The sequence below is a fragment of the Osmia bicornis genome, chromosome 10 (assembly GCF_907164935.1).
Source record: "Osmia bicornis bicornis chromosome 10, iOsmBic2.1, whole genome shotgun sequence".
Classification (NCBI taxonomy): Eukaryota; Metazoa; Arthropoda; class Insecta; order Hymenoptera; family Megachilidae; genus Osmia; species Osmia bicornis.
The window spans coordinates 7,354,615-7,381,289 of record NC_060225.1 but is presented as its reverse complement, the minus strand read 5'-3'; the positions used below and the strand labels follow the sequence as shown (position 1 = coordinate 7,381,289).

The 26,675-nt window shown below is 38.4% G+C and overlaps 2 protein-coding genes across 5 annotated transcripts in view; both read left to right on the top strand.

Moving 5' to 3' along the window:
* LOC114871228 (QRFP-like peptide receptor) overlaps positions 1 to 7,129 on the top strand; it is a 38,593-nt gene extending 31,464 nt beyond the window's left edge. The window contains exons 8-12 of one of the 4 annotated variants that reach the window (XM_029176885.2): positions 383 to 543; positions 626 to 787; positions 930 to 965; positions 1,063 to 1,109; positions 1,654 to 7,129. In XM_029176885.2, coding sequence (XP_029032718.1) covers positions 383 to 543; positions 626 to 787; positions 930 to 965; positions 1,063 to 1,066 — 363 coding nt within the window. In that variant the 3' untranslated portion in view covers positions 1,067 to 1,109; positions 1,654 to 7,129. Of the gene's footprint in view, positions 1 to 382; positions 544 to 625; positions 788 to 929; positions 966 to 1,062 lie in introns of all 4 variants that reach the window. The other 3 variants (XM_029176883.2, XM_029176884.2, XM_046287565.1) reach the window with 3 other exon arrangements.
* A 1,941-nt stretch (positions 7,130 to 9,070) lies between these two features.
* LOC114871231 lies at positions 9,071 to 10,153 on the top strand. Its single transcript, XM_029176890.2, has 5 exons — positions 9,071 to 9,128; positions 9,186 to 9,324; positions 9,384 to 9,466; positions 9,548 to 9,695; positions 9,844 to 10,153. Exons 2-5 carry the CDS (start codon positions 9,215 to 9,217, stop codon positions 10,151 to 10,153), a joined length of 651 nt encoding a protein of 216 aa, XP_029032723.2. The 5' UTR covers positions 9,071 to 9,128; positions 9,186 to 9,214.
* The last annotated feature ends 16,522 nt before the right edge of the window (positions 10,154 to 26,675 follow it).

Below are 26,675 nucleotides of genomic sequence, written 5' to 3'. Positions count from 1 at the left end.
GACATGAAATTTCCGAAGAATATAATAAACTCACCGGTGGTCTGAAATTAATGAGCTTGGACGTCATTGTCGAGTTGAAAACAATTTCTAAACATCCCCTATCGATTGACAAAGTTAGCCCCTGTGGTTTGGGGGATAGAATGCAGCCACAGTATTCCCTGCTTGTCGTAAGAGGCGACTAAAAGGGATCGAAGTTAGGCAGAGCTTTCAGAAACTTTAATAATTGCGAAAGAAATGAAAATTAACGAGAAAGTTATTCATCGCTAATTAACGAAACAAAAATTGACGGAAATAATAAATAAAGATATCCTTCGATCTGCTTATTCTTCTACTTTTAGACCGTGAATTTTTCCAAATTCACCCTTAAACTCTTCCACGATAGGTAGTGAAGATGCTGGTGGCTGTGGTGGTGTTGTTCGCCATTTGTTGGGGTCCAATTCTGGTAGACAACACCCTCACCGCCTATGGTGTTTTACCAAGTATGAAATGGGGAATGTACAAACATTTGAACACCACGTTTCAGTTGATGGCTTATTTTAACAGGTACGTCGAGCAAGTATCCTTTTATCCTAACAATGACCGGAAAATTTTAATCCCACTATGTTGGATGAACATTGAATTTCAGCTGCATAAATCCTATCATCTACGGATTTATGTCGAAGCACTTCAGGGAGAGTTTCCTATCCGCCGCTTGCGGTGGTTGGTGGATCTGTTGTCCGAGAAGGGGGTACAGGGCTCCGGTGAAGAGGCACCCTAGCCTCAGCCAAACCAGGACAACCAGTGTCAGGTATGTGGATGGTGTAAGCACGCATATCCTTCGCTCTCTTGTCACTCTTTTTTTATTTTATTTCATTTTGCTTATGTCTTTTGCTGCTTAACATAACGAGGAACAGCAGGTGTAGCCGAAGAATCACTGTTTTGAATTTCAGATTGATATGGATAAATATGTATGATACCCTGAGGCGGTAGGTACTATACACGCTAGTAAATCGTATACACCTCTTTCTTTTGAAAAAAAAAAAAAATACAGTGTATACGTTCGTTTATTCGTGTAATTTGCAGATGAAAAAAAATCCTTTCTTTCTGTCGTCGTTCCTCTGCCTTCAATGGTCTGTATTTTTCTTCTACACATTTTTGTTGTTCGATTAACTCTCTGCGATTATCTGTTGATTCCAACTGATCGATATTGGACATAACACTCGTTTTTTTTTTTTAAATTCAATTAACACGAATTTTATTTTCCTGTATTCAATAGTCTCGTTGTTGGAGTTTTTGAAAAGATACTAGGGAAGATTTGAGATTCGAGGCTTTTGCTAGCATGCTCTACAAATTTGGAAATAAAAATGGAGTATAGAGAATCTAGGATTTCGTTTTAAGAATTTTGCACGACTTTGATTTTTTTTAAAGAAATTTTTAATTCGCACTTTATGCACTTATGCTCGTATTAAGTTACAGTTTTATTTAATAAACGACACGTTAGTTAAATCGAGGGAAAAAAATAGTTTGTGACAAGTGTTCGTAACGTTTGAAGGATTAATAGCTCGATATCAATCCGGAGAATTGGCTTAGCCGGTGGAACGATGAAATATCACGCGAGCTACGAACCATTTCCGTTTCCTATTTCGCCCCTTTCCATCGCGTTTGATTTTTCAGATGGACTTGATTTTTTCGTCGTGCCCGGCCCACGTCGAGGCAGCTCTTTCACAGGTAGAGAAATCCTAGTGACGAGAGTGCCGAGGGAGAATCAGAGACGAACACCACCTTGAGGGGAAAGGGTGTGTTTTCTTTCTTTTTCACCCGAGATTCCGACCCGGAAGACGAGATTTCTCCGCGACACTCGAGTCGATTACCTTTAAGGACGTCTGTGTAAATGGTGCTAAAGCCGTTTCTCGTGAATCCCACGCGTCGTTAAGGTATGCTTGAAAATTGCGTCGACGATCTCAGAGGACGGTTTGTAACGAAATTTCCTAATTCTCCCGTCGTTTCGTCAATTCTCTGACCAACATTACAGGTCGTCGATGTTTATATAAACTCTTGCTTGAACCCTTGTGAATTTGTAAAATCATCGAACAGCAGGATACTGATTGGTTTGAGAGAATCATTTTATGCAATGTGTTTATCGGTTTTCCGAATGCGTATGAACAGGTACGTCGTTGAGTGAGTGAACAATTATTCGTGAAATCTGAACATGTTTCACGTTGTTTTTTTCAGGTAATTTAATAGAAATTTCATTGATTTTATGAGGTAGATATTTGAGTGCATGTATGGGTGAAAAAATTAATATTCGATACAGAATATCCATTGTTCCTGTATTTTCAATTGCAAGAAGAATAACGAATTGTACGTGACACGTAATACACGATTTTAATGAAAAAGGTTTCATGAACGTGGACTCTGATACTAACCATTTGTTCGGAATAATCATAATTTTTGTGACAATGATTAACACAATATTAAAAGAAAGAAATTATTGATTATCCTGAAACAATTTGTGAAATCTTTTTCACTTCATGAATTTGAATATCGTAGTATATCTGTTAGTATCCATAACAGTATATGGCTTTACTAGATCGTTTCTTACTTTTTCAATATACAAAATATTTTTTCAATATGAAAAATAAGAAATGATACAGGCTCTTTGAATCTTTCCAATTTCTGCTGAAAGAGAATCTTTTCCAGTATTGATCGATGTAATTGACTGTGAGACACTTATTTATTTATTTGTACATACAGATCCAATATTCCTCTATTTTAGAGTACTTTAAATAATCGATGCTTCAGATCTTCGACAGTCTCGTAGTTCTATTATAAAACGATACGATCGTATCTCAATTAGCATTTATCTTGATATCACGCTTCAAACCTGATTAATTCCAAGATTAGATGAATAATCGTGTAATCGAGTTAAGTGTTAATAGTTGTCCAACGAAAATCTTGGATGATTTTCATCAAATGGGGAAAAGAATCGCTAACCGACTGACAGAAAAACATACGTAATATTTTTACGTGAAACTGTACCCATGAGACAAGGAGAAAAAAAAAAGAAATACAGAAATCGTAGCTTTTTGTGTCCAACACGCCACACTAGCAGTGAGACATAAGATAAATTCCAGTCTTGGGGGAAACTCTGTAAAAATTCCACCGACGTTTATTCTGTAGATTCTCTCGAGACGAAGAATCTTCGAAACTGTGCTTTTGTCATTGTATCGTTAGGAGAGCATTAGAACATGACAGAAATAAAAGAATCTTTCTTTATTTATACAATTGTAAGGGAATGAAATTACTTGGTAAGATAGGACTTTTTGTAAGATTCTTCAGTAACGCAACGATGGCTCAATTAGTTGACTAATTAAACGGAACGAGAACGATGGCGATGCTTAATGAAGCGCGCTGATCGATCGATTAGCTTCCGTTCGCATTAATTACGAATTCGTTGGATCATAGTTTGCACGCGATTGTGAGAATCGTATGCGTCTGTGCGTAAGACTTTATTTTACGAAAATCAGTGCAAGCGTTCGCGATTAAACGCTGCGCTGCCAATTGATTCTTTTACCTCGACGAACAGAAAATTATTCCGTATAAGCTCCTTTTTTTATTAGACATTTTGTCAGCTTTCTTTGTAATTCATTTTTACACGAGCGACGAACAATTACGTGGAAACGTATGAATATTTACGTGGATATTCGCATGTATTATATACGAATAAATTCTTAAAGGTACCATTATGGAATCCTTTTAGAATAAAAAGAACCTAGCAGCAGAAGAAATCCTTATCCATAAGAAATTTTCCATAGGTAATTAAAAATTGTGATAGAGAAATAATTTAATGAAAAGAAGAAGGTCGAGACTGTATAAATAGTTCGATCGACGGTATTCGATTTACTCGGAATTTTAGATCAACTTTATAATTTCTGAATGAATATTTAAAATTTCATTAACAATTGTTGCGACGAAATTTCGTATCATCCTGCGGAGAATGACATGATAATTTTACGAAATAGTACATGGAACATTGATTAAAATAACAAGTGTCGTCCGGTAGAAATTTCATAATTATTCCTCGAGTTGGAATGAAAATAAGCTTCTATTTTGTCGAGCATATTATTACGAAGTCATGCGCTTTAGTCGAGGTTCCCAGCATTAATTTCAACACTGCTACGTAGCAGTAATTTAATTTCTCATTTTCCTCACTTTTCCCTGATTTTTTCTTTTTCTTTTCCTTCTTTGACGTTGTCTCTTTATTTTGAGAATTTTTCTCCTCGTCTCGTCGTTGAAACCGAACGATGAATTCCATCTGTGAACAGAAAGTACAGTATTCCAAAACATCTTTCAATTTTACAGAAAGCATTCGGTGTATTGATCTATTCGAAAAGGAAACAATTTGAAAAAATACATAGTAATTTGTAAATAAAGATCCTTTTCAAAAAGAAATATACCTTTCGAATTCATCGATTGGAAATTTTATAAAAGAGCTTTTTTAATTTATACTCTAACTTTGTCCCCTTTGTCGTAACATTAGCTACTGTTACTGGTTTATTTGAGAAGTTTGTAACAAAGGATCAAACGAGGGCAGAGATCAAAGGAAGGAATTTCATTTTTTCGTTAAATTCATTTTCATAAAAGTACAGCACCTTGTTGTTTTCACCGACTACTATCTGCATCTTCTCATCAAACTTGTCAAACGAAAAGTAGTCATTGGTGGACGGTTTCAAATTTCCTCCAAATATGGCAAATTCTTCCTCTGGTTGTATATGATCTCTGAATTCTGCTTTCTTCGAGGATTTTCTATCACTATCCCCGTCCACTTTTTTCCTTCTTTGCACTTTATTTTCTTGATCTTGAGGAATAGTACCCTCCAACACATCGATTACGCGAAGTTGAAACGTCAACGAGCATTTTCCAGTGTTATGAATCTGAAAAATTACAAAAATAAAAGGAAGAATTTTGTATATTTCATCAATGATTGAAATTCGAACTTCTGATGGAAACGTTCCAAGGGTGAAATTTCCTAGTTTTTCGAAACTGAAATCCGTAGCAGAGAAAATTCCTTCAACATTTTCGCGATCTAATTACTAACGAGCTCGTTAAGTTGCTAGGCGATTAGCTGGAGTTTTAACAGCGTTCAGAGGCAAAGTGAATCCAAATTACATCGTTTGTAACATGAAAGGTAAAAGATAAAAGGAACGAACAAAGCAGAAATAATAGATAACAAAGTCCTCGTAATTTATGTAATGTAGTCGGTATGACATTGTACTCTACCTATGTATTCATGCCAACAAGACATGCCTTAGAAGCTGTCGTTTGATGAATGAATAAATAATTGGATAACATTATTATATATATAATTGGATAATACGATTAAATGAAAATTCTGACAATATTTCTGGAAAAATAAAAATGCATTCGTTAGTATGATAATAAAAGCTAAAAGCTGCTTAACAACCTTTGAGTGTCTGTCGAGGATATTTATGAAAAGTAGCAACTTTCATTATGCGAGTAAAGAATCCGTTCAATTTCATTTTAAAGTGAAACGAAGAGAAAGCAGGAAACAGAATAGCGAAGAATTTTACTGTAATGCAGTTTTGCCGTAACTGCATCTCGTGATACTTAATTTATGGAACTAGTTATGAGGAAGACATTTTCAAGATTCGAAGGGAACGTAATCAAATATCAAGCACACCTGTGCACCCCACAACTTGTCGCGGTGAAATCGTTCGAATATTCTCTGCATATAAATGATTCGCTCTAACCTCGGTCGCAAGTATGCATAATATTGATCCGGCACCTTTGTTAAATATTTCACCGTAAAATTTATTCATCGAACGCCTTCGATGAATATTTTCCGTCGCGTCGATGGAAACGTCCGGTCCGCAATTATCCCTGTCCGTAATTAACCGCGATCTTTAATCAAGGACGGGAAACGATTTAATTTTAGTTTGCACTCGATGCCGGAGAAAAATTTCATTTTTACTTTGGACAATAGATCGCAGCTTTGTCCACGGAGGTGGAACGCGTGCGGTGAAGCCGCAAGCGGAAATTGTCCCTCTGAAATTCTCCTGTGGCTACTTTGATGCTGCAAAGGGCCGGAAGTTGGTGGAATTCAAGCGAATCGGAGGACGTTCGTGCTTTTAAGATGACGAGAATAACTGGTCCGATTGGCAGGAAATGTACTGCGTCAGATTTCAAGCTCGAACTTCCGGGAACGATTAAGCTCGACGTTATTCAATTAACAAGACGAATTGTACGGGTAAATACGAGGAAAGCATAGGATACGATATCGAAGGAGCTGATTAATCGATCGTACTTTGAAGCAGTTTAATTGGTGGATTTACTGGAATTCCGTTTAACATCTGATCTTGCTTGAATTATCAGTTTAAAGCTGGAGAACATTAAACCACAGAAATTTCCTTAAGCAAGAAGTGTTAAATGAAAATTTGAAAAATTTCCTACAACTAAGCAGACAAATTTAAATAGCCAGATTTTGTTACATTATTCGACCGTGATAGATCAATGTCAGATTAATTTTCGCATAGTCGACTATCAAAAATGAAAGCCTGATCGATTTAACGTTATCTCGAGCAAACGGGTCACGCTTTACATCGGATACAGAAGGTTCGGTAAGAAAAACGCCGATATTCCATCAAAAGCTTGCTGGAGAAATATTATTCTAAATCGCCTGAGGCAAGTATTGTGAATGTGGTGTGAAGAAACGACGAATGCCGATAGCTTTATCTACGTCCCTTATGGCCAAAGGGGTACGTGAGTTAAGGGTGACAAGAAACACGAATTTTATCTTACTCAACGACGTCATGGAATTACGTGTAAACTATCGAGAAAAGATTATTTAAATCTTAGAAACATTGGTGTTTTTCACGTCGTTTAATCGGCCTGACTAAATTTGGTTTTATGTTGGGACCATATCTACGTTAAATATCCAATGGCCATAAACGCGTCAATTAATGGGAGAAAAAATAACGTGCCAAGTTTTACATTTTTAAGTGGCTACATTTATGCATTGACCGTAACAACGCGACGCAATAGGCGTGAAGTTTCTTTGATGTGTGAAAAAGACCGCCAACTCAGTTATCGTTTAACGACTAATGTCATCAACAATATCGTTATAAGATTAGCGCGTCCATGGCTACACTGCCGTTTAATATTAACGTGGCTCCAGTATTAAGGAAAATGAAGTCCTATCTTTCCTATCCTTCTTTAGTAATTAGAAAAAAATAAAAAAATAAAAAAGTGATCAGTTGTTATCATTCAATTTTTTATCAAGAACCTCCCTATTCATTTTTCTACTTAAAAGTTAATTTTTTGATAAATCAAAAAAGTGTAGTGAGATCTTTTCTTCTATCAATTTATAAGAATCATTTGGAGAATCTCAAAATTCTTAATCGACTTCAATGTTTCTTTAAAAATCATATCATAAATTGAATTTAGAATTATAATATTTTTATTGGAAACTCGTAGAATGTCATATGTAGTTTTATAGGTGACCCATGTAAACGTCGATCGATGAGTTGAAATAGTAGATAACGGATCTCAATTAATTCATCGCATTACGATGGTTAATTAGTGTCCCCTCGCGTCGTTTCTCTAATTAATCTTGTAGCGACGCTTTCATACGTTTACACGATCTAATTACAATTACATATCCTGTTGGTGATTGCACTGTAGGATTAGACTATTTGAACGATATTCCTCTGTTCTAAATTGAATTGACTAGATAATTAATCGCTTTTACTATTCTGTATATTTTAACGAAACATTGTACACTAGGTATTAAAGGAATTTTAATTGTTTAATTACTGACACTATTAGACAGAAATATTTCAGTGGAATATTCTTCAAATTTAATATTTTAATGAAGATAGCTTTTCAACAATGATTTCATATTTCTAACGTATTCATTTCTTCTTTTCTTTTCATTTTTTAAATAAAAATAAGGAAAATGGATATAACAGGTACGTGCCTTATCGTCAGCAGATACATTTAATCATACCTGCTGTTGATATTTTATATTAAGGTACGAATAATATTTTTGTTAATCGATATTTATTAAATTATGATCATTCTCAAAATATTTGTAATAAACAACGAACTTACAGATATTTTCAGTTCCACTGCTTCATTTCCGATAGCTTCGAAACGAGCTACTCGAAATTTAGGTTTCAAGACATAAGATGGCACCACTCCACGTCCGGTGACCCTTATACTCCATTTTGTCCTCGTATTAGAGCTACTCACTTCGAAATATTCCTGATTTTAACAGAAAAATATATACTTCGTATAATTTCTTTCCATATACCGTATTAAAATCCATCAAAAATTTTTTAGAATTTAAAAAGTCGATTTGTAATTAAAGAACGATCGATTCCTATCGAAAGACCTCAGTCAAGATCGATAGAAGCAATTTGAAAATGTCTATTACTAACCTTCCTCCTCTAGATCCTTGAAATTAATTCCCCAAGTCGCAATTAAGTTAAATTAAATAGCCTATGAAGAATCGAGATTAATTACAGATAATTAAACACAAATTTACATCAATTTGTACATATGAATTTTTGAAATTTTGAAGAAATCAAGATGCCTTGCGAATACGAGACGCAAACTTTCAAACTATGTCGATGCGGGTGTAAATGGCGATGCCAGTGTTTAATTCCTCGGGAAAAGAAACCTCGTCCGCCATTCAACAGCAGCTTAGAACGCGACGCGAAGATTGGACTGCATCCAAAATTTTATGTAAACAAATCCGATTCACCTGCTGTAGGGACTTACAATATTCCAGCCATCAGAAGCAAATCGATTGCCAGAGAGTAAACATGAATTTTCATGCAAAATTTCTTTATCTCTTTATAAATGAATTTCGATGGATAATTTTTCACGAAAATCCAGCTGGACGAGGGAACTCGAGACTGAAGAATTTTCAGCGACCATGGGAGGGAAATTATTGGAGAAATACGTGTTAGAAAGAAACTTGATGAAAACGGGACGTGGTCCGGGAACGCACGATATTTCTCAGTGGCCTGAAAATATTTTGGAAAGATCTTGTGAAACTGCTCGAAGAGACGTTGGATTTGGAACTGTCCCTTCCTCTAAACTCGCTTCCACTATTCCTGGACCAGGTGATACTCCTTCTACTAAGCGACTATTTTACTGACATTTTTGTTTCTTTGTTTCAGGGTACACCCGGAAGAATCCTTATTATTACATGGATAAAAGGAGACGAGAAGGTTTGTCTAGTACTCCTACTTTTGAGTACGACGGTCTGCGGCCTAGATTTCGTCATGTTTCCAATAGTTGGACTTTACCGAGCAATTTGTACGTTTTCTGTACAATAAAATCTTCATAATAAATTATAAATTTTAACGTTTCAACAGGTATAACGTAAAGCATCCGGATACTATAGAAGCTTTCTTGAGAAAGGTCACTGGAAAAAGGGGTCCCTACGATTTATTCACAGGTGTCTTAAATAAGAAAATCATCAACATTGAAAATTTCGGTTTTTGATCATTTCTCGGGATCATTAATATTTTGTTTATAGGCCCGAGGGATAGAAGCACGATTAAGAGCTACTTTGCAATTACAAAATTGGAAGATCACGGCGACTGGCCTAGATCGTTGCCAAGCGAGCTCGACAAACTGTTGCACAAGTCGAACTATTTTAAAGGACGTTGGATCACCTGTCCGAGGTATTCTCATTAAATTAATAGCCGCCAGGTAAATTCTATTCAACAGAGATATACACCGCCAACGATGTAGAATTGATACCAAATTTTGAATATTCGATTCGTCGAGACTTCAATTTAAGGTTGCAAAATTTACAATAAAAAAAATTAGGTTTCCAAAGGTGCCAGGGATGCGAATGGTGTTACAAGACCAAGCCTTGTGTTACAAGGACCCGAAGCACCCAGGACCTGGCCACTACGATCCGAAATCTCCAAGGAAGCCAAGAAACACGAAGAATTATCCTTTCAATATCAATATTGAACACGTTAGGCCGGTTATTATGTCGGATATTCATCCTGGTCCAGGGAGATACAAAATCAAAGACAAGAGGCGCATCAAAGGGAATGGATGGACCTTTGTTTTCAAAAGCAAACTGCCTCGAACAAATTTCATTATCATCCCTTCGCACAATGCCTTCTAATTGGTTCCCTAATTTTTGAAATAAAAATGTATGTTAGCTTACTTCTTTTTCTTGATCTTGGGTAGGTGTATAGGTAACAGGAAGCTCTAAAATGGAGCCAGTTTCAATAGTTTGACCTGGAGGGACGACAAATGGTCCGAATGGATCTAGTGTGCTGATATTCACCTTCACACTTCTGATAAATTAAAAAATTCAATTATAAATTTAATGTTAGATATAATTTTATATTTGACAGATAGATGGTAAAAATTGTTTACCTGTTTGAGATATTTTTAACGAACAGCAGTTTCTTTGATGAGAGACCAATTGCTGTTGATCCAAAATCAACTTCATGCTTCTTCAAAACCAAAATATCCGGCCTTGTGACTGGGCAAATTAATTTTTCGAATAAAAGTTCCCTGTGTTTTGCACCATTTTCCATCACCAAGTCGATGATACATGTGATGAAAATCGTAGATACGAATGGTTCCAGTGTCTCCAATGGATCAATTTCACTGGCTAATTTATTAATATCAAAATGATCCTTTTCTTCTTCTGATTTTTCCTTTTCTTTCTCCTTTTTCTTTTTACCCGGTGATTTCTTCTTTCTTTTTTCTTTAATAAAAGCATAGGATATTTGTCTTTGAAGACTAGACCTTCTTATGCAAGTGTTCTAATTGTTACCTCTTTTCAGAGATTTATCATCTTTTTTCGATTTTGTTTTATCCTCCTCAATTTTCTCCTTTAATCTCGGTTTGAAATTAAAATTCACCTCGATGAACTGATTACTATGTAGAATACCAGATTGTGGTACAACTTCCACCTGATCAGAAGAACATTTAAACTCAAACCGAGCTGTGAACTGTTTATTTTGATTCTTCGCTATTCCACAGGTACAGCGAGGATAAGAAGCCATATTAAATCCTCTCAATTGAACAGAGACCTAGGTTTATTATCCTTTTTCAGCAAAGATGTAGAGAACAATTTTATATTTAATAATTGAATTACCTGTGAAAATGAGCCGCAAGGTGTGGCAGGAAACTCTATAATCTGTTCGCTTAACTCGCAAAACGTATCCACGATGTACACGCGAACATCCATCACATTTTTCTTTTTCCTTTTGCAAGATTTCTTCATTTTTCCATCTTCGGTCTCCTCGACATCTGGTATGTGACAGGTGAACATTAACCGTGCAATATTTTAATGATTATTATCAATTTTTCCACTCTACCCTCATCTGAATCTTCCTCATCCATAAAGAAATCATCTTCCACTTGGTTTGTCTCATTATTATCAGTCAGAGACACCGGTGGTGCAAGACCATCAGGTTTTGATATCTTGTGACAATTTTTCAATTCCTTTAATTTCGTTTCTCCTTTATTCCCAACCAGTTCCGCCAGAGTCACCGCTTGTATCCGGAATCTACCAGTCGATTAGAAAATATATAAAACGAAAAGTGGTTGTAAGTAAACGACTGTCAAAATATAATAACATTCTTTCACCAGCCAACCCATTCGCTCCAATTTCATTTCCAGGAATATCCGTCAAGCATGCAGAGTAGATAAGATGAAGTTCGATAGTTTCTCCAGGTAGGATAGCTCCAAAACCATGATTAGGATGTATCTCCATGAAGGGAGGTAAGTGGAAAAAGGCATATTCTTGAATTAACAAGCTGTTGTTGGTTAATCTTATTTCTGTGTACACTGATTCGTGGGTGTACACGAGTCCCAAGTCAACGTACGCTGGTTCTATTAATAATATAATAATAGATCAGAAAATGAAAAAATAGAAAATAGAAAGCTAGGATTTAGTACCTAATACTAAACCCTGACAGGTAGTCAAATTGGCGAGAACTTTCAAAATTAATGGCGGAGGCTGTTCTGAATCTCGAGACAGAATCTGCACGTGAATCGGAAACTCTAGTATCTTCGACACTCGATCGTAGAATCTGAGGATAAATTTAATCTTTAACAATTTGTGGAAATGTAAAATTAATAAAATTTCACGTAGCTGATTTTTGTCCACAAAAGGGTTAAGGGATTGATACGTACCCTTTTGATAAACTAATAATGCTCGATTCAGGAATTAATCTCACACAAACTGTAGAATTTGCATCTGCTTGCACGATCGTCGATTTCGGATAAACGGTCACCTGAGACCCCAAACGTTTCGGAGTCTTCATTAACACTTCAACGCTAGAACGTCCTGAAATAAACTCCTTAATTACAATACTCTAATCAATATCATGGTTACACTTTACCTGTATTAATGATATTGAAAGTTTGTTGACAAATGTCAGAATCAGTCATCAGAATTCCTAGATCGATACAGGGTGGATCTAAATGAATTTGGTACCCAGTCACCTCTGCCCAGATTGGCACATCCTATTCACCAAATTGTAACACATCTTTTAATTATTCCTGAAAATTAATTAATATCTAAGGTACCTGCTTGCCAAATATCAAATCGTTAGAGGAAAATAGAATTTCCAAAACTTCGTGATGTAATCCAATGTATCTTGGTCGAAAAGAGATCCTTAAAATGCATTTCAATTTCGGAGGAACCTCGATTTGATACATTTTTCGAGAATCTTGATGATTCAATTCAAGTTCTAGGTTCTCTTTACTCTCATCTAGAAAAGTGGAGGATTTTGCACTTTGCGCTTCTCCTTCGTCGAAGAACCATAGAAAACAATCATTAAGATCGTTTTTTTCTCCAATTATTATTGAAAATGATTTTCCACCATTGTTAGAAATGGTAAGAGCCTTTTCCTTGATCTTCAAGTCCTCGTATTTCCAAATCGGAGCAGAAGGGAATCTATTCGTGCAATCTTGTTAAAATCTCTTGTTTATTTATTTTAGATAACAAATTGTACCTTAATTCTTTAGGATCGACGTTAGGTCGAGGAGCGTCCGGTGTGCATCGAACGGGAACACGAAATTCGTGGAAAGTGTTCGGATCGTCGGGGCTGAGAGTGAGAAAAGAAATTTCTGCTATCACTTTCTCGTCGTTGACGGGTGAAAATTTCACGTTTATTGTTACGTGTAACCCGGCTTTGACTTTCGCAGCATCGATGATGTCGATCTGTTTTCAATGCACTCGTCAATTTTATCTATCTCAAAATCAAACAAACAGTTATTGTTACAAAACCTCGACGACGGGCTCCCAAACGTCAGTGTTCACATTGTGGAACCTAAGGTACGCCCATTTCGTCGTTTTATTCGTGATTGTCACTTTCTTGCTGTACACCTTGTTCGCGTTGAAGGCCTGATTGAAAATCGTGTATCATTATTCGTGTCAGGAATTTGGAAAAAATTAATAATATTTTACATCGAAAACCACTGTGCTTGGAGTCGCGAAGAAACATGTGTCTTCTGGATAAATTTTTTCTCTCGATTTGCATTTTCTTCTTACTCCTTTTTCAGTAATTCCTTCACCTTTCATCGGTTTTCTGTCCTCGGTGACTTTTTCTTCCTTGGCAGGTTTCGTGACATTTTTCTCGTTTGCCGATGTATCCTGGAAATGTTTAATATTACGCTAATTTTAAATTATCATTGATAATTAATATTACAGTGTAACATCCTTTACAGGAATCGCAACGTTTTCTTCAAGATTTTTTGATTCATCTTTTACATCCTCTTTCCTTGTTTCTTCTTCCGAAGAAGTTTTTATAGAACTGTCCCAGTCAATTATTCGAAACTTCGTCTCCGTTATTTTTTGTATAATTTGAATGTCTGTTGGTTTTTCTGCTAGGCGAATACCGTTGATCATTTCTTTCGTTATCTTCTCGATGATCATGACTGCTCTTTCTTTTCTAAGTTTCTTTTGCTTCCTTTTCTCACGTTTATATCTCAAAATCTATTTTTCAATAAAAATTAAATAAACATGCGAATTGAAAAATTGTCTATTCGATTAGAAACTAACTTTGTCAAAAATGATAGAATCTGGTGGTACACTTTCATCGATATTGTACTGCCATCTTATTCTGCGAAATAATAATTTTGATAAGTTACTTTCTTTTACTGATAATTATTTTTTTAATTATTCTAACACACCTTTCGATAGTTTCTAAACGTTTGTTTTCTCGAATTATTGTTCTTTCCCTTAAATGGCAAGTGTAAATCCATCGTTGATTCAATAGATTGGTCTGAAACGTTTGTAATCGTTACTTTTAATTTATTTTTTAATCATCGATCGATTTTACCTTTAGTTTAATCAGAGCAGTATAAAATTTCCATCTTTTGTATTGATTCAAGAACGCTTTTCTTCTTTCTTCCTCATTTATCAGTCGATACGATTTCGATTGCGAAAATTTTGCGAGTTGATAACCTGCGTTTAATTAAATGTTCGTTAAATGTTGAATAATTTATACGATTTTAAATTTACCAGTTGGTTTAACAATTTCCTTCGATTCCTGTGCTTCAATTTCATCCTGTTCATAAATGAACAAATTAATTAAATTTCATCCGCTAATTAGACAATTTTGAATGAACTAACCTTTCCAGTCTCATCTTTTTCCCTTTGCAATTGCGAAGCATCTTTTTTACGAAATTTTTTGCAGATTCCTAATTTTAAAAGCCCTTGAAGTGCAAAGAAAAATCAGTATTTCACTCTCAAATATCTTAAAATAAACCAATGTTACCTTTCAAGGTTTCCTGTGTTTCTCTTTCGAGCCTCGCTATAGTTTTCTCATCGAAACAGCAGTTACAATTCTACTAAAAAAAGAATATTCTAAATGAACATATGTTATTTATCAAACTTTTACCTACCTTTTTCTCCATGATTGCTGTATTTCAATATTATCAATACTTCTTGTCAAAACATCGACTGTAACATGGAGGAAAAAAAGAGAGCGAAGAGAAATCGAAGGTTCTTTTAAAGATTGTTATTTTTCCCTATTTACTTTTCACTTATCACTTAGCTTTCCTAAAACCTTCGGACTTTTCACTCGTTCAATGCGATTTGAATTCCTGCAAAAAACGATTTCACTTCACAGTGAATTTTATTCAACGTACCGCAATTATGTCTCGTTGCAATTTGAAATTGCAATTAGTATAAGAGTCGCGTACCTCCCGCAGTAAGTTTACCCCCCATCGAGTAGTCCTGTTTCGCAACCAACGATCAAAAGTAATTCAAAAGCCGGTCCATCCTCCAAATTAACCTGCATTCAGGTAGACACCTCTGTGTTTAATCGTTTTTTCTTCTGTGTGTGGCTCCACGAAAGCCGTCGATATTTCGTGCCAGATGGAATCATAACAGAATCCTTCGGGATAATGACGCACCGTGCCATTACACAAGCTGCACCGAATGCATAATTCATAAGTATGCCACGAACTTTGAACCACCCCTTTTTACCAGGGATTTGTAATTTTCTTACCATTCCCAGACACGTTACATTTTGTTAGAAACAAAATGATGTATTCCATGGGTGCATAAGAACGATTTTGAATAAACATTCAAACCGTTCAACCGGAAGTTGCACCTCTCGTAGAGATAAAAGAAAAAAAGAAACAACAGCTTCTCCAGTAACCATATGTCGGATAATTTTGTAGATTGATGGAGAATTTCACGGAGCAACTGACACCCATATAGATATTCCCATAGGCGGAGGCTACGTAACGCGGTCCTTACACAAGGTGTGCTTATTGTTGGTTAGGGTTAATTAATCGGCATCCAATTGGCCGCTAATAACTTTCTAATTTACGAGCACCGAGACGTCCGTGCCGGGATGGTCACGCGAAATGTTTGCCTCTCGACACCTCGTTTTCCTGGTCCCATCAATTATATCAGAGTGAAAGCTCTTTTTATCTGCTGTACGAAATTGGAAATTTTCAAAATTTCACTCGGATCATCACCGTGGGAGGTGTCGAAGGACTTTCGAAGGAGGACCAGGCACGCGCCCTCTGTCAAACAGTTCCAAACATTTTGAAAACATCTCAATCTGGTCGCGAATGGGCCACGGGTGGGCGAGTAGCACTTTGGAAAGGTTATTTGTCAAGCGTCTTAAGGGGGTGGCGAGGGAGAGACATCTCTGTTCATCTTGCGCGGAGGGTCGCGTGGCCAAACAGAAGTCGGTCGCCTGTTTTCTCGGATGGTTGCTCGTAAATCAGGCCCCCTCGACGGGGGTGAGAACGCGTCATAGTCCTGTTCGGGAAGAAAAGCGTAGATCTGGTGAAAATGCAGCTCGCGTCTCTGGTTCCTTTCGAAAAGAAAACCTCTCTCTCGATCTGGCCCACAGACCCAGTGGCCCTAAATTTTCGAAAACTGTGCCAGCCACCAGAAGAACCTTTCTTCTACACTTTCCATTTTTACGGCTGGCTAGCGGAACGACAATGGTGTCCTGCCACGAGAGCTTGCCTGGAATAATGTTCGGTGGAACTGCGAATCGCTACCGGTGTTTCGCACGGGTTATAAACGCATAAATTCTACCCTGCTGCTCGTTTTAACGCGCTCCACCTCTGATGGTCGGACTCGTGACCCGAATATTTCAAGGTCGCACCTCGTAGAAGTCTGGCGTCAAGTTGATGGATCTTCTATTGGGAAAGTTGAGAGACAATGGAGAAAAAGTGGGAAAGGTGAAAACGACTAATAAGGTTCATTTGAATAAGGATAATTAAGAATAATGTGGAGCTTCGAATTCGTGGATTTTGAATAATGTTTTAGATTCGTATCGTCGGGAAATTTGAAAGGTAAACTTTCTCCGATCCGATGTTTAGAGTAAGAATCGAACGGAAGCGAACGGAAGCGCCGGTCACGCAACACCCAACGCATTATCGATGCACGCGTGCCTTTTTGTGAAAAAATTCCGCCGTATAGACGGTGGGCAACGGTGCGACGGGTCGGTAAAACCGCCACGAGAGGAGGGTGCGTGATGCGTTACAGCTGGTTAAACAGCTGTACGGAGGAAAGATAGCCGTGAACGCCGCGACAAATTTCAATACGAGCCTCCAGAAAACTGCGCACGAAATCGGACCTGCCCTCTCCGATCCTTGATTTATCTTTTTCATCGTCGATGATGAGCTTCGTTTATTCTTGGTGAAAGCGACAGGATACTTCGATTTCTCGGGTTAAGTATCAAGGATACGATGATTCGGTTGTATTTTAAATGATACGGTATCGCATTTTCTTCTTTATGGAGAATATGAGTTTTAACCCTCGAACGGCGGACCATGGAGAGAGCTCCAATTTTAATTTGATTTTGTATTTTACATTTTCATTTTTTAAATAATATTCGATAGCAAATGGATATCTTAACTTTGGAAATTACCTATTTGGGTGCTTGATAATTAGCCTCCTCGATCGCGGACCATGGAGAGAGCCCCAATTTTAATTTACCTTTTCATGTAACTTCTTTTCAAAATTATTCTTTTATTATATGAAACTCTTTCGTATAAAAATTCGACTTTAGATTAATACTCTTGTATTTGGGACATCATTTTCTTCATATTTTATTAATAATACGATATTTCTTCATTTATTAACAAAGGGTTAACTGATCCTTCCGACTCTCCCTTAGCTGCGCTATTGCTTCGAATTCATTTTAATAGATTTGAAGGACATTTTGAGGAGTATGACCCTTGATGTCCCGGTAACCCACATTGGCTCTCGGAGAAATTTTCCAGGACCACCTCTGGTAGGGCAAAAATCACCCTTGCGAGTCAAGGTTCACTCGATGGAACAATGAGGGCAATAGTAGGTCAGTAGGGACTTCTTTTGGTCAAAGGGCCAAGGTGGATGGACCGAGGGGGCACCGCAAGGTCTCGTAAATTTTATTGGCACACGGAAGCCGCTGGTTTTTCGTGAAAATGGCATTACGGTAGCGTCTAGTGGCTAGTTGAGAACACGAGTTTTCACGTTTTATTGCACTCTGAGGCGAACGGAGAATCGAGATTCGGTCAAAGAGATTGCCCCCGTGTAAATCAAGCTTACTGTGTCTTCTGCGAACTTCCTCTCTTTGCAAAAAAAAGAGAAGATTCTTATTGTATTATACGTTTTGCGGATGAGGGAAACTTTTAGTGTTTAGCTGTTAGGAGGAGAAATTTAGATTTCTCAGAAAATATAGCTGTATAATTTTTAAGATACTTAAAGTATTAGCTTATGGTTTTTTTGAGTAATATACTTGGATGCTTATATTATTTTTCTTATCTGAAAAATTTCTAAAAAATTATTTATTTTCATTTATATCTTCAAGATTAGTATTGAAGAAATGATTTTACCTTACTAAAGATCTTATTAGAAAAAGAAAGCATTAGAAATAAAACAAGCTAGGGAACAATATTATAAATCAAAGTTTCTCTACAAGAAATTGAGATCATTCGCTCTATAAAGTTTAAATATTCAGGTGGTTATACAGCAGAGTTCATCAGCCAATGTCGATCGATTCACCTAGTTAGAAACGGATGCTGAGAAACCTGCTACATCATGGTTCGGAAAACGATCAAGGGGAGTTTAGAGGATGCCGAAACACCGGTAGCGATTATTAAGTTTTTTTGTCTGTGTAATTAGCATCATCGAGAGGATCGTAATATCCTGTTCTATTCCCCATGATTCGAAACGTGATCAGCATTCGTGTACATTCTAAACGAGTGTACCGTCTGTTAATGGCGTAACAGGTTTTCAAATTGAGACGAAAGTTTGTTTCATAATTTTGATCGAATTGAATCATTATTTTTAGAAAATCTTCATTCTCTTTTATATCTATTAAAAAAAAAAAGAAATTTTAATTTGAAGTCAGACGGTATTTCAATTATTCCCGAAAGGTATCCTGCAAATTTTCCAACAATGATACAAGGAGTACATTCTGCAGAGAATTTTCGAAAGCTCGAGTTTATTTTCATTTGTCCTCGAACACGAAAAGTCGAAGACGGACAAAGGACATTTCACGGGACTTAGCTATAAAATTGGCCATAAATACGATCGTAAAATCCCTGTTGCATGTCCTTCAGGACGGCTGGGTTTGTCCCTTGTTCTTTCTTCGCTTTTAACTTCTCACGTTTCCCTTTTGCAATTTCCATTTTCAATTTCCTGGTTGAAAATAAATGATTAAAAATGATTTTTCATTCGTCCGAAATCGAAGGAAATATTTCTAATAAACTTCCAATGAAAATTTGCGATTACATAAAAATTTATTTAAATACAATAGTATTTTACAGAATTACATTTAATACATTATAATTGTTAATCATCGACGTTTTTTAAATTTGGAACTTTTCAAATTCGAAATGAAATGAATGGAGACGGGCGTTTGAGGGGACGTGAAAAATTTATATCCACCTCAATAAATCAAAAAATTGAAGGTCGTGACCTCGAAGGAGGAGGCTGCGTCCATTTGCAGGGAACGTTAAAATCGTGGAATCGAGGACCGATTTCGTCTGGTCGGACGACGGCCACACGCCGGCCACCATCGACCCCCATAAACTCATCAACTCGTAAAAGTTGATTTTCGCTCGAATTCCTTCGACGACCTCGTAAATCATAATCTATAATAATACACACGCGCAGAAGAGGAAAGATCGGTCGAAAGGACCCGAGCCATCCGACGATTTTTCCAAACTTGACCGTCCGCCTTCTCCCTCTTAAACGGAACTTTCCGTCACCATTTTTTGCCTCTTTCCCTTCTTTTTTTTTTACACTCGAAAAATCTGGCGATTGATTGACAGTTTCAACCTGGTTAAAATTTGAAATTTTTAAACTCTGGAAGAGTTTTTAGAAGTAGAAGTGAAATTGAAAATTTAATAAAATTGCATTTATAGCCTTCGATTGTTTCGTTCGGGAATAAAAATTTAAAAGGAATCCAACACATCGAACCGATAGCAATGCTGGTAGCTCTATTTGAAGGGATTTTTGATTTATCGATTCGATAAACGTGTCGCATGGAAAATTGTCGAGATTTATCGTCGCCTGTTCGCGAGACTCTTTACCGATAAATGCTGCTCCACCTTTTATTCCCTGCTACGTACAGTTACGAAGGGTGCACGCTTCGTAAAACGCAGTCAAATACGAGACGAAGAAACGAGGAAGTCGTATTTCGTGCCTTTGAGGGTGCCGCGATCGCGCCTCTCGTTTGATCTCGGCTCCAGTGACGTCTGTGTAACTTACACTTTCCCTTCCTCTGCACCGTGAAAAATCAACGTTTGGGAAACTGTGACCGTTTTTTCGACTTTTCTGCTTCGCTAAAATTAAATAACACGGCCGCGAAGAAAATGGATTATTTAAAATAATCCCTGGAATTTCTGAAAGTTTCAAACGAATTCGAAACAGTAGCGCTTTCTTTAATTAATCCGTTTGAAAATTAAATTTCTTAATTAACCTGAGGTGGGATTAAGAAAAATTCCTCGAATCACGATCGGGCTCGTTAAGAATTTTCGTCAAAAATTTGTAAAAAAAGAAAGCCGGATCGTCTGCCAAGGAACTCGAGCCATGGAACAAAGGGTGCATTTCCAAGGAAGCGAAACACCCACGTTGAAGAGCGGTCAGAATGGTGGGGTTCGAAAGCCAGCCTCCGTAACGCCCACACTAGCTCGCTTTCGCGATCGTAGTGGGGCTTTCCATCGAATCGCCAAAGTAGGGAATAAATGTCAGCGGCTCGATGATAATCCTTATCCTTGCTCGCAAGAAGTGTTCGCAAAAACGCTGCACCGATACCAACCCTTCTTCTCGATATTTGATCGGTGCTCAAGAAGTGTAACGCAACGCGACGACACAAAACCTGACGGTACGCCGGTGTGTTCCGTGAGAAATTTTGAAATTAATCGTGTTGGATATGGTTCGTTAGTGTCTCCTTAATCACGGAATCCCGAGGATCGAGAATGGTTCACGGTTCGCTTGAATTCAACCACCAACACCGTTCAGGGTTTATATTTACACAACGATGGTTAATTATTACTTTAATTACTCTCGACCCATATCAACCAATCATGTAAATTATTAATCATTGGCAATTAGTATATCTATTTGAAAGAGTTTAGAAAATAAAAATAAAATTGTATCCTTGGAGGTTGCTCCAAGTCTTCGAACCGTCGAAGCACGAAACATCCCTCGAAAGGATTCGTAAGAAACGAAGGGTAGATGCTCGGACAATCTCTGACAATTAGTCGTAATTCACGGTAAAATTTCATCCCCGTCTGGTAATAATTAGCTCCAGTTTCTGGGCCGCCTGCGACCGGTCGTATAACCATTACCGGATAAACGGTTTTACAGTGTCCGCTGCGTTAACTTTTCGTTCGTGATACCCGCACCCTCTCGAGTCCTTGGCCGGCGTGCGCGGACCAACTATCGTAAATTTCCGGCCGTGTTTGATTTCCCTCGACCCATGGATCCTCGCTCACCCGTTTACGACACTGCTTTATGAATTTATTGAGCACCCGGTCCTAACCGATTTACGATTATCCAATACGCGCACGCGCTAGTTTTTACAGCACGTGCTGTCCCATTGTAAAATTCGAGAAATAGAAAAACATTCCCGAGAATTCTTCATCGAGGTAGAAAGACACCTCGAGTGACCAAAGTGGATGAACCAGTAGAGGTTAAAATCAAAGAATCAAGGAACAAGAGGCTAAGAAACAGCCTAAGAATTGTTCAGAGGGAAGGAAATCTGGAAAAAGGATTAACAGTTCGACGGGGGCGTGGTGAACCTTTCGTTGTGCGAAGGAAACTTTGACAAATTTACAAGAAAACTCCTTGGCTTGTAAATTAGCTCCGCGTTACGTGTATCAGCCATGTTCGGTTCGAAGTCTGAATAAAAAGAATCGCCTGTTCAATAACCGCAACCCTTATTTCCCTCTGTTCGTTTGTTCTGTTATTGGCCCCGTGGGATCGGTTAATGGACGGTCACCGCAAGCGGTCACATAACAGACCAGAGGGATTATGGGATTAACCACGAGAAGAGGGCACCCTTTGGCTTTCAACGGTGGCCATATTAGCGCGGGATTAGGCGGACTGTTGGCACTCGGTTCGCGCTGCGAATTGGCTAAACTTTCCAGATAATCTGGTTAATGCTGTCGACCAGTTGTCAAGGATCTGCACGAAGAACCGTGCAAATGTTTTGGTAACAAGAGGATTAGGATGGACACGAGTGGAGGATCTTCTTCGAAGAATTCTCAAGCGATTAATTTTATCTTTAAAAGTGATAAATTGCGATTTATTTGAAATTGGAAAAATAACTTTAATAGCAGAAGGTTCCGAGAAGGTTAAGAGTAAAATATTTGCTTCGACACCTAATCTGTGCAGAGGAAGCTCGAGAAAGGGGGTAGAGGAGCAATGAGTCGAGGCGAAAGAGCGAGGCGCGAAGTCGAGAATACTTTGACGAGAACATAAGCGGTCGCAATTAGGCTGGTAGGAAGTTTCCACGGCGAGATAGGCGAGTCGAACGCGCGTTACCACGGATACGTTCGCCGCAGAAAGCGTATCTCATTAATTGCCACTAATAATAGGTGAGCACCGCGGCCTCGCTGACACGTGCTTTTGCTTATTTATAGTCACGGGATCGGTCTTTACACCTGATGGCATCCGTGAAAACGTCGGGACATTCATCCGCTACCGAAAACCGCACTCGGATTGAGATATCGGTACCGTGAATCCGGCCTTGACCGATGCATACGTTTTTTATATCATTGCAGTGGGTGATTAAATTATTAGAGAAATAGGTTTTTCATATTTGTGTAGAAATAGAGCCACAATTTTAGGGTTTTTACATTGATTAACTTTTAATCAATTCTCCACTATTAATATACAAGATACATTTAAAAAATTGTCTTTACGTATGTAAATAATCTTTTGCTGCAATTATCAAGAACTTTCACTTTTTTCAACCGTGTATCATAATTTGACAAGCATCAATAAGGTGGCTCTAATAATTTGATCACCTACTAAATCTAAGAAAATTCAAACGATTAGTCTTCGATATTTCTTGAAATTCCACCGAGTTCGTGGGCTAATTTTGAGCGACAAAAAAATGCAGAAAATTCTGACAATGACAAAGAGAACAAAACGTTGGCAAGAAGTGGCATTTTCATCAGCAACGAAAGCAAAACTGTGAAGCGGGCAAGAAAGCGTTCGCGGTGGTTCGCGTTCGGCCCCGTTGAAACTGGTACGAAAAAAATTTCCTTAGAGGTTCCTATGGCGATGGTCATCAATCTTGCCGCGATTTCGTCCCCGAGCCGGACACCAAGGCACGAAATCCAATTTTCTTCGGCGGCGAATAGCCGAGATCAGCGGGGCGCACCGATCGCGCGCGGACCAATTGGCTCCTAATTTAAGGATGGCTCCGAACAAAAAAGCCTTGTAATTTCGTGGCTGGTCCAGACGAGCGACGAGCTGCGACGTTCGAAATGCCTCTTGGCCACGAGTTGGCTCGGTGTGTTGATAAATTAATTTGCACCGGAAACGCCTGACAAGGAAATGACGCCATTACATGCTACCGGCTCAGCAGAACCGCTTCGTCTCCTCTTTGTTCTCCTATCGTTAACGATTGATTTCTTCTATTTCTGTGAAAACAATTAGAATTTTATCGCATAGAAATTTTGAAAAAAATTTTTTTTCCGAAGCTGCAAGCGTCTTTATGTTTGATCGGCCTTGGAAATCGCGGCGTCGAATTCGCGAGCGTTGTTCTTACGAAGTCTAATATGCAACAAGATCGTGATAGAGGAGGTTACACGGATCGAGAGAAGAAAAGAAGAGGGAATGGAAGAGAAAGAAACAGGATCAAAAGAGAAGGAAGGACGACGATCTCATTTCGAAACGTGAATGAGCCGGCGGCTACCTCAAACGAGAATCTCTCCAACCTCCTCTCCTTTTTCTTTCTTTTTCTACCATACCACCTCTTTTTCTCTCCATCTTTATTTCTTCTTCTTCTTTTTTTATTCCCTCTCGGTAGATTCGAGTTTTTCCTGGCCACTACGCACAATGGCTGTCCGGGGCACGATCCTCGGCCGTGCTACCTGTAACACGGGCAGCTACGTCCAAAGGATGATGCACCATCTTATCCAGATAATGACTAATCAAGCCACTCGAAAACGAGCCGGTCGGTCTTCATTGTTTTCCAAACGGTCTATCATCGATGAGGATCTAGATCTTCATTCGAGCAATCATAAGATATCGTTCGGCGTGTCCTTGATTTTATATAATCCTGTGTCCTAAAATAGGAATTTTACAAAAACTCATCTTACCACGATACAAAATTAATTAAAAAATTAACCCTCGAACGTCGAAGTCCACGCTTATCCGAATAATAATAGAAGAATATTTTTCAGACAAATAATGAACGTTCTTAAATTTCGAGAGAGTATTCGATCGTTTGGAAGGAAACGAAAGAAGCAGTTGGAATATGTTGGAACGCGCGATGCTCGTTATAGTCTGGCCGTGGAACGATTTAATCGAACAGCGAGAAAAACGAAGACGTATATACGTTGCTGACGAAAAAAAGCGACGATTCAACGGCAAACACGATGACGTCTACGAGGTAACCGGTAATGGGCTCACGTCATCGTGTCGGTGGTTAATTAAAAGCATCGCTCTCGGAGAGATCGGGATCATTTGTTTAGCGATCGTGCACGGAGAGTTATCTGGCCGTTACGATCGTGCCGTGTCGGATCGCAATCAGCTACCGGATTTAACATACGAAGAAATCACGGGGGCTGCCGGTCGAAGAAAGGGAGAGACGAATTCGAGAACGAATGAATGATTCAACAAGAGATCCATGGGGTTTGGAAGATGGACGAAATTCGATTTCAAACGAAATCGATGAATTATCATTTCTTAGAAGAAAAAGAAAGAAACAACAACCGTTTCGGTAAGAAACTTAACAATTATCACTGATGGATTTCAACAACGTTGTTCAAGATAAAATCGAGAATTATGATAGAAGATGTATTAATATTACTATAATCAGAAAGAGATTTAGAGCAAGGTGAAGAAGATGAATAATGAGCTGGAAGCTCGAAGTTGAAGGTCGTAAAAGGAGGAAGAAAAATGAACCCGAGGACATTAGCATGAAGTTGGGAAAGTTAATAATAAAAGAATTTTAAAGAGTGTATTAAGAAACGTTTCCTACGCCCACGTCTACGAGTAAAACAAGCAAGTAAAAAATTGAATACACGCAATTTCAAGCTCGTGACAAAAAAGAAATTAGAATTCATTGAACTTCCTCCCATCGAAAGTAATTCATTTACGAAGGAAATGGAAGAAAAGCAAGGAATCCGGTGAAGAAGGTGAACCGTGTGAAACGAAGTCTCACGCCCTTCGATGACTCTGCGCGAGCGGAAATGCCGACAATCGAGGAATGTCCGGCGACGAAGCGAGCAGATGATTTTTCGCGCTTAGATCTAAGGAGAAGAAACGTCGAACTAGTCGGGTTAATTACTCGAGTCCCATTATCGGCGGCACAATGAACGCAGAGGGGCCTGCAACACCTCTTCTCTCGCCTCCGTCGATCCTCTTTCGACAGAAAGGAGGGTAAGGTGTTTTTGTTTTTACCTAATTTGCCCCGACGGTTTGCACCGGCGCGGAGAAGAAGGTGGGCGGGAGAGGCTGTCGCCTCGGCCGCCATTTCTCGGCCCTACCAGGATACCCATCCGCGGAAACTTGTCCAGTCATCGACGCTTGATCGAGCCGACGCGGATACTTCTCCTCCCTGTTCTTCTTCATCTTCTTCTTCCTTTTGATCTTATTTCGGGTTTGTCTCGTCTGCCGCTCCTTTTTCTCGCGGTTCGAGGATGTCCTGCCTAACGGTACAGCGTCTTTATCGAGAATCGATGGAACGGAGCAACGAGTTCCATCAGGAATATGAACTTTCATTTTTGGAAATTTCTTATGAAATATATTCAATTTCCCTCCATTCAGAGGAGGGAAAATTTTAAAGGATCTTGAAATTCGATGAATAAATTTGAGAAAATCAGTTGAGTACCGCTAGCCCGGTAGCCCGAAAGTTTAATTAATGATACCGGAGTCGTGGTTCATTCATGGGCCGAAGAATTCCGTGTTCCAGTGTCCCGAGCAAAAAGGAACAAAGTCCGTGGGTCCGACGAAACGAGCTACGTGAGGTCCGAATAAAAATTGGGGCGCATTGTGCCCCCTTCCTTTCCCTCCTTTTTTGTTTTTTTCTTCCTCGACGACCCGCTGCGCCCTCGGGGAAAAATTTCATATTCTCGCCTCTTTTTTCTTTTTTCTCCACTTCGACTCCTTTATGTCCCTCTTCGTGTACGAGCTAATTCCAGAAGCTTGATTAGTTTGACCGTACAACGAGGCTTCGCGCCTGCGGCGCGTCGAAAGCCGCTCTCATTTTCGTGCATAATGCCGACGCGTTTGATTGACACCTGCAATCCGGCACACGCGAGACACGAATATCGATTAATTTCGTTAGATCCACTTCTTGATGAGATTTTTCCTCTCTCTTACGAAAAAATAAGATTTTACAGGGGAGATATGAAATTCGGGGAATTATTTAATCCTTGAAGAACGGAGGCTGAATCAATCGTGATTCAAATTTAGAATTTCAGAATATTAATCTCGGATTGAGACACGGATTTTTCTATTTATTGCTAAAATT

Coding starts and splice junctions, on each gene's coding strand:
- LOC114871231 (XM_029176890.2), top strand. CDS start 9,215: ATGGATAAAAGGAGACGAGAAGGTTTGTCTAGTACTCCTACTTTTGAG. Junction 9,325..9,383: donor TGGACTTTACCGAGCAATTT/GTACGTTTTCTG, acceptor ACGTTTCAACAG/GTATAACGTAAAGCATCCGG. Junction 9,696..9,843: donor CGTTGGATCACCTGTCCGAG/GTATTCTCATTA, acceptor AAAAAAAATTAG/GTTTCCAAAGGTGCCAGGGA.